The following is an 8,077-nucleotide window of genomic DNA, read 5'->3' on the forward strand; positions in this document are numbered from 1 at the left end:
GTAGGGACAGAGGGCTCCTGGAAGCCCAGCGGCCTGGGTACTGCGTCTGAGACCCCAGGCTTGTAGTGAGCACTCACTGCAGTGATGGCTGAGGTGCATGTGTCATCCCAGGAAGACCGGAGATGCACACTGTGAGAAGTGAACAATGGCACTCGTCTCTAATGGCCTTGTGTGTGTTTTTCCCCAAGGAGCTTTCACGAATCAGTGGCTAGAAAGTGTTCGGAAGATGAGACTCAGGTAAATGGGAGGAGGCTGCAGTGTGTGGCTGGAGACAGCAGGGAAAATGCTCAATTCACATGTCTTTTTGTCTTTCCTAGGGCTTCTTCCGGCTGAGGTGGCCACTCTGGCTGAGGCGTCTGCTCAGCCCTTTCGGTGGCACACGCAAGAAAGCCAAGGACTTGCCCCCAGACAAGGAGCCTTCCGTAAAGGAAGAGTTTCCTGACAAGGACGCAGGGTACGCGTGACAGGGCCACTTCACCGTACTGAGTTTGGGGAGGTGGGGAGGGTGGCAGGAGTGGAAGCCTTGCTCTGCTCTCTTCCCACAGGGAGCTCAGTGAGGCCCCCGCCGAGAAAACGCCCCCTCCAGAGTCCTCGGCAGAAGGTGAAGAGAGCGAAGCCCCCGAGGAAAACACGGAGTGACCATCCCGCCTCTGTCACCTGCAAGTCCTGTTTTCTGATATTGCATCTCAGCAGTGCTTATAAAATACTTAATTGCTTACATTCATGGGTGTGATATTCATGCGCCGTGATTATGGGGAGTGCACCACCCAGCCCCCTCCCAGGCTCTGTGGGGAGCTGCTCCCCCTCCGAGGCTCTGGCTGTCACCCAGGGGCCGCTGACCCAGGGCTGGGATCCGCATTCCTCCGCCAGCCCCCGCAGGTCACTTCCCCCTCCCAGGCCTCTCCTCCTCTGCTAAAGCCTTCCAGTCTCAGGGAGGCAGAAACAGCGCAGTGCCCAGGCTCCGGGTCACCGTGACCAGTCGTCGGCTGGAGGAACACTGTACACGTGTGTGTGCACACATGTAAACATGTGTGTATGCACAGTGCATGCCTCTGGCTGCACTTGAGGCTGCCCTCGGCAGGTGCATGGGAGCCTCCATAGCCAGGGCTTCCCCTCCCTCGGCCACAGCGCTGGCCTTGAGCGCTGGCTCACATGCAGGTCCCACCACCATGTTGGAGGTGTGGCTTTTCACCTGTTGGGGCAGTGTGGTGTGACCGGCCCAGCACCCCCGACAGGGGTGGGAGGACCTGAGGAGAGGTCAGTGTGTGGCCACCACCCCGCAGCCCACTCGTTGCTCCCTGGGAAGAGAGACAGCCTACCGGCAGCCATGCTGTGGATCCTCCTGTGCTTGCCTTGGTGACCCCTTGGGGCCCTGCATCTGCTCTGTGAAATGGGGGCGGCTCAGGGCGCCCCAGTGCCCTGGTGGAGGGACTCGGGATAACTGGGAGGCACGTGCTTCTGGACTTGATGCACAGAGGTCAGAATCAGCAGTCCTGTGGGGGCACAGTCACTAGGTGACAGGGGTCAGTGGTTCTCCTTGGGGAAAGCCCCCTCCCCCCGCTTGCCCCCCAAGCCATAAACCCAGCCATCAGTCAGTCCTGCCCCAGGCTCCCCACTCACCTAGCTGCTGCCATCCGACCTGTTTGCTGTACAGTGGAGCCCCTTGCTGGCACACCCCCACCCCCGCAGCCTGAGCCCCCCATCAGCCATGCCTGGACCACAGCAGGAGCCTCTTCACTTCTGCACAGCAGACAGAAAAATCTCAAAGTGCAAACAGAACACAGCCTCCCCTGCTCCCAGCCAAAACATCCAGGTGAAGCCTTGCACCTGTGGCCCATGAGACTCCGGCTCTCTCCCCTGCCCCTGTCCAGCCTCGCTGTATGCCACCAACTCCATCTCATGGCCCCTGCCAGAGGGCAGGTCCCTCCCCCTGCCCCCATTGCTAGGCAACAGCTGCTCACTTCTGAGGTAGCAGCCAGGGCTGAGCAGCAGAGGCTGCAGCAGCAGGCTCCATTCCTCCAAGATATGTTGTGGAAGCTGCTCCGGAGTCACTAGGGAATTGCAGCCTCCAAGAGCGGGTCTGTCCAAGGTCACTGAGATGCAAGTTAACACAGCCCGGTGCCGCAGTACCAGAGCTGACAGGACCCTCAGAAAGCTGGCAGGCACCCAGCTCACATGATGTTTCCTGAATTCCTGAGCCCAGGGCAGACATGGATAAGCGATGACCGTGCACTCCACCAAGCCCAGGGCAGACATGGCTAAGTGATGACCTTGGTTACACTCACTAGGCAAGAAGAGAAACTTTGATTTCAGATAAGGAGTAGGCTCTCATTTGTGCTAGAGAAATATTTAATTACCTTTTTAAAAGATTATTTATTTATTTGAGATAGTCACACACAGAGAGAAGGAGAGGGAGAGAGAGAGAGAGAGAGAGAGAGAGAGAGAGTCAGTCTTCTATCCGCTGGTTCACTCCCTAATTGGCCACAACAGCCGGAGCCGCACTGATCCGAAGCCAGGAGCCAGGAGTTTCTTCCAGGTCTCCCACGTGGGTGCAGGGGCCCAAGCACTTGGGCCATCTTCTACTGCTTTTGCAGGCCATAGCAGAGAGTTGGATTGGAAGTGGAGCAGCCAGGACTAGAACCGGCGCCCAAATGGGATGCCGGCACTGCAGGTGGCTGCTTTACCAACTCCACCACGGCTCCGGCCCCTCATTACTTGTTAATGGATCATTAAAAACACTTGCAAGTTGTCTCACTGTGTAATTTGAGAAAATGATAAAGTGTCTAGCTTATATGACACTATATAGGATGTGCAAGATCAAAATCACAGAGCTAGAGAAATTATGCTTTTCTATTTTATGTTCATAACATAAGGCAGTGTTCTGGACTTCAGGCTCTGAAAGAGAAAGAGCTAATAAGAGTCTTCACTGCAGCACGCAAATAAGCTGTCCTGAGGGGTGGCGAGGTGAGGAATGTTGGCAATTTGGCCGATTTTATTTCTTTTCTTGATGGCAGGATTGGATCATTGGGAGGCACTGTGTGAAGGAAAACATTGTAACTGCAAATCATGTATTTTTGAGAAACAGTGAAAAAAGAAAACCATTCAAATCATCATAGTTGCTATATCAACTTCTCTGTGCTATGGAACTCCAAAGTGTAATGACTGGGCCAAGTGAGCACAATGAATTAAGAAAAAGAAAAAAAAGCAAAAGAGGCCACACAAACAAGAGAAACACAATTTCCAGTGCTTCCTTGGTTATATGTAATCCATGCAGCATACATGTAATAAATGATTCTCTGGGTTTTTAAAGCCATATTTAAAATTACAGTAAATTCAATATGCCCAGAGATAATTATTCTTCCATAATGAATAATAATTGTTGTGTGCTGGTCTTACAGAGCCACTTTTCTTTAAAGAACTGATAATCTCTGTATTTCTATTATGCTTGTGTGTTTCTATTTGTGATTTTGTGTTTATCCTACTTTTTAAAAAAAGATTTATTTATTATTTGAAAGGCAGAGTTTTAGAGAGAGAGAGAGAGAGAGGTCTTCTATCCACTGGTTCACTCTCCAAATGGCCACAGTGGCAGGAGCAGGGCCAATCTGAAGCCAGGAGCATCTTCTGGGTCTCCCACACAGGTGCAGGGGCCCAAGGATGTGAGCCATCTTCCCCTGCTCTCCCAGTTCATTAGCAGAGAGCTGGATTGGAAGTGGAGCAGCCAGGACTCGAACTGGTGCCCACATGGGATGCTGGCACTATAGGTGGCAGCTTTACCTACTATGCCACAGTGCCGGTCCCTATCCTGTGGTTTTAAAAATGAAATGATAGGGCCGGTGCCATGGTGCACTAGGTTAATCCTCTGCTTGAGGCATTGGCATCCCATATCGGTGCTGGTTCTAGTCCCGGCTGCTCCTCTTCCAGTCCAGCTTTCTGCTATGGCCTGGGAAAGCTGTAGAAGATGGCCCAGGTTCTTGGGCCCCTGCACTCGTGTGGGAGACCAGGGAGAAGCACCTGGCTCCTGGCTTCAGATCGGAGCAGCTCCAGCTGTAGCGGCCATTTGGGGAATGAACCAACGGAAGGAAGACCTTTCTCTTTCTCTCTCTCACTGTTTGTAATTCTACCTGTCAAATAAATAAATAAAAATCTTAAAAAAATGAAATGATGACATATGCCTGTTGATGCCATTCAAGTGTATCTGTGAGTCTAGAGAAAGCACCAGTGAATGTCAGCTGGGCCATTCACTCACTACCTGTGCCTTGGTCGGGTTACCTAAGTCCTTGGGCTTCCATGTCCTCATCTGTGAAATATGAAGATGACAATTACAGCCATTGGGAAACATATTCTGTAATTTATATAACACTGTGATTTTTAGAATGTCTCTGGATTCTGTGGAATTTTTTGCATCAAGGCATACAGTGGAGCAGGCATTTAACCAACAGGGAAGATGCCCATGTCTCATTTTGGCCTGCTTGATTTTGAAGCCCAGCTTTGGCTTCTGGTTCTGGGTTCTTGCTAATGTGCACCCTGGGAGGCGGCAATCCTGCTCTGGTTCCTGCCACCCACAGGGAGACCTGGATTGGGTTCCTGTCTCCTGACTTTGGCCATACCCAGTGCTCAGCCATTGTGGACATTTGGAAGAGTAAATTAGCAAATGGGAGCTCTCTTTGTCTCTCAAATTAAAAAAAAAGTACAGTAGTAAAAACCTGCCCCCTCCCCATCCCTAGCCTTAGCTTCCTTTGTAAGCATCCTTCTTCTCTCTCAGTGCTGTATGCACTGTTGGAGTCCGAAAAAGCCCACCGCCCGAGGAGCGACTCCAAGAGACTTTTCTCTCCTGCAACCAGCAAGGGGAAGCTTTATTGATTATCCAGCATGCTGGGGCTGTCTGATCATACAAGAGCAGAGCAGCTCCGAATAACCAAAGGTTAGGGTTTATAAAGGCAAAAACCACAAAACCGGGAAGGGGGGAATACACGGTTGCTATGCACGGTTGCTATACACAGTTGCTAAGATCAAAAGAGAGTACATAAAATCAAAAGAGAGTATATGGTTACTGGGGTCAACATAACCTAAAACCTAAGTGAAATTAATATTCATTATAATCTTGACAATACCAGTTACAATCTTACAATTAGCAATTAGGACTTGACATTAATGTAAGACACAGACAAATCACATTTTCATTATTACCCCAGGTAACCCAGGTGCAACCTTTCTACTTTTAAGCTTGAGCAATCATGCTAGGGGGTTTTTGTGCTCTGCCAAGGGTGATGTAGTGCACTGCTATTGTCCGACTATTTGAGATCATAGTTTCAGACCAGAGTCTCACGGTGGGGGGGTGCTTTCTCAGAATGGAGTCTCAAGTGCTCCAAAATGGAGTCCCTACTGTCAAGGTGCTGCTTCACTCTGTCTTATTTTCACAGCTGTACCAGGAAGGTTTAAACCTGTAAGCTTAAGCTTAACTTTTTACACCCGCACATATACAATTTTAACTCTTCAGGACCAATAAGGGGTCTGAAGGAGGAGAAACTTTGACCCTGCCACTCGCCCAGGAGCAATCTGTGCTGCACCTGTCCATGTGCACAGATCCTTAAAAAAAGTCTTTCTTTTTTTTTAAGATTTATTTTATTTATTTGAAAGACAGAGTTACAGAGAGAGGTAGAGACAGAGAGGTTGGTCTTCCATCCGCTGGTTCACTCCCCAGATGGCCACAATGGCCAGAGCTGCACCAATCTGAAGCCAGGAGCCAGGAGCTTCTTCCGGGTCTCCCAAGCGGGTGCAGAGGCCCTACAACTGGGGCAATCTTCTACTGCTATCCCAGGCCATAGCAGAGAGCTGGATTGGAAGAGGAGCATCCAGGACTGGAATCGGTGCCCATGTGGGATGCCGGTGCTTCAGGCCAGGGTGTTAACCCGCTGTGCCACAGCGCCGGACCCGAAAAAATGTCTTTCTTCATAAGTGATCTTCATGCTAACAGCTTGAAATGAATCTGATGTAAACAGCTTGTTGGATCACCAGAGCTGCAGCTTGGTCTGCAGATACAGTATTTACTGATGGTTTTGCAAACTGTTTTCACTGCTGAGGGTCTACATTCATGGCCTGCGTGGCCCAAGTGGGTCTTCATGCAGTGAGTTTACCCTCAGCTGTGACCACCTTGTAAGAGGGTGCAGCTCAGTCAAAGGCCTAGATGTTTGCTTGGAAGGTTAAATCTGACTTGCTCCTTGGATTTATTTGCAGGAAAATTGGCCTTTAAATACATCTATACTGGGACCGGTGCTGTGGCGTAGTGGGTAAAGCCACTGCCTGCAGAGACAGCATACCATATGAGCACCGGTTCGAGACCCGGCTGCTCCACTTCTGATCCAGCTCTCTGTTACGGCCTGGGAAAGCAGTAGAAGATGGCCCAAGTACTTGGGCTCCCATGTGGGAGACTGGGCTTCAGATCAGCACAGCTCCGGCCATTGCAGCCATCTAGAGACTGAACTAGCAGATGGAGGACCCCTCTCTCTCTCTGCCTCTGCCTTTCTGTGACTCTGCCTTTCAAATAAATAAATAAATCTTTAAAACAAAATGAGCATCATACTTGGGCAAGTGTTGTGCTACAGCATGTGAAGCTGCTGCCTGTGATGCTGGCATCCCGCATGGGTGCTGGCTTGAGTCCTGGCTGCTCTACCTCCAAGCCAGACCCCCTGTATTCTGCCTGGGAAAGCAGTGGAAGATTTTCCAAGTGCTTGGGCCCCGGCTACCCATGTGGAAAACCTGGATGAAGCTTCTGACTTTGGCCTGGCCCAGCCCCAGCCATTTCCCAGTAGGAAATGAACTAGTGCCTGGAAGATCTCTCTCTCTCTCTCTCTCTCTCTCTCTCTCTCTCTCTCTCTCTCCTTTTCAAATAAATAAATCTTTAAAAAAATCTCTGCATGGCACCATCATACTTTTTCTTTGTTATTTTTAATCTTCAATATTATGACTTCATAGACATTTTTCCCTCCATCTACTTGTAAGAAACATTTACAGGGAAATATCATGTGTTCCTTTTTGAATTCAAAGAGCAATTTTGCTATAGGTATCAAGTGGATGAAATATGAACTCCTGAGATTTATGACTAGAAGCAAGGTGTCTCAGAAAAATTTCTAATAAAGACATTTTAAATGGAAATTCATAATTCATTGTCCTAGGAAGACAGTGTTATTTCAATTTTAGATCATTGTGTTCTGGGTATTGAAATATTCTAGATGGGCTTCTAGGCACTCACTATAGGTTTTTATCTCTATCCATTTTTTGAAAAATTCATTTTATCTAAGAGAGAGAGAGAGAGAGAGAGAGAGAGAGAATCTCCCCTTTGTGGCTCCCTCTCCAAATGCCTGCAATGGTTGCAATGGCCAGGGTTGGGCCAGGCTAAAACCAGGAGCTGGGAATTCAATTCAGGTCTCCATGTCAGTAGCAGGGACCCAAGTACTGAAACCATGAACTGCTGTTCCCAGGGTGCATGTTAGCAGAAAATTGGCATTTGGAGTAAATTGGAGAGTCAAATGAGATCCTCTGATAAGAGTCTCCAGCAGTCTTAACTGCTGAACCAAGTGCTTATCTCCCTCTATGCTCTCCAATATTGTTTTCAAATGCCAGCAGTGGCCCACTTCTTCAAACTAGTACCTCTATAATGTGAGCCTCCATTCTTCTTAGATGAAGGGGCATCTGGTTTACCGAGTAGCCATTAGATGCTAGGTCTTCTTTAATCCGCGTAGTAATATCACCAGCAGGGTAATGATTGTCCTCATTATATGTGTGATACTTTCAAAGAACAAATTGATGATTTCACCTGACTTCTTTATTGCTTTTATAGTCTCTATTTCATTTATTTCAGCTCTAGTCTTCATATATATATATTTGCTTCTTCCTGTTGGCATTGGTTTAGCTTTTTCTTATTTGTTTTCTCTCTCTCTTTTTTCTAATTTTTTAAGTTGTAAAGTTAGGTTGTTGATTTGAGAACTTTATTATTTTTTAACGTGTTTTTACCTTTAACTTTCTCCTTTAGTGTTGCTTGTGCTATTCCCGCATGTTTTGGTATGTTTTGTTTTTATTC

General features: G+C 48.4%; 1 protein-coding gene across 12 annotated transcripts in view; it reads left to right on the forward strand.

The window, feature by feature from the left end:
• LOC103346476 (leucine-rich repeat-containing protein 37A2) overlaps window positions 1-720 on the forward strand; it is a 214,833-nt gene extending 214,113 nt beyond the window's left edge. For all 12 annotated transcript variants that reach the window (XM_089317063.1, XM_089317064.1, XM_089317065.1 and 9 more), the window contains 3 exons: window positions 189-237; window positions 318-454; window positions 546-720. In XM_089317063.1, the coding sequence (XP_089173189.1) occupies window positions 189-237; window positions 318-454; window positions 546-639 (280 nt within the window). In that variant the 3' untranslated portion in view covers window positions 640-720. The remainder of the gene's footprint in view (window positions 1-188; window positions 238-317; window positions 455-545) is intronic.
• Window positions 721-8,077: the final 7,357 nt, after the last annotated feature.

The sequence above is a fragment of the Oryctolagus cuniculus genome, chromosome 17 (genome assembly GCF_051225735.1).
Source record: "Oryctolagus cuniculus isolate XC-2025 breed Fujian yellow rabbit chromosome 17, ASM5122573v1, whole genome shotgun sequence".
NCBI classification, from domain to species: Eukaryota; Metazoa; Chordata; class Mammalia; order Lagomorpha; family Leporidae; genus Oryctolagus; species Oryctolagus cuniculus.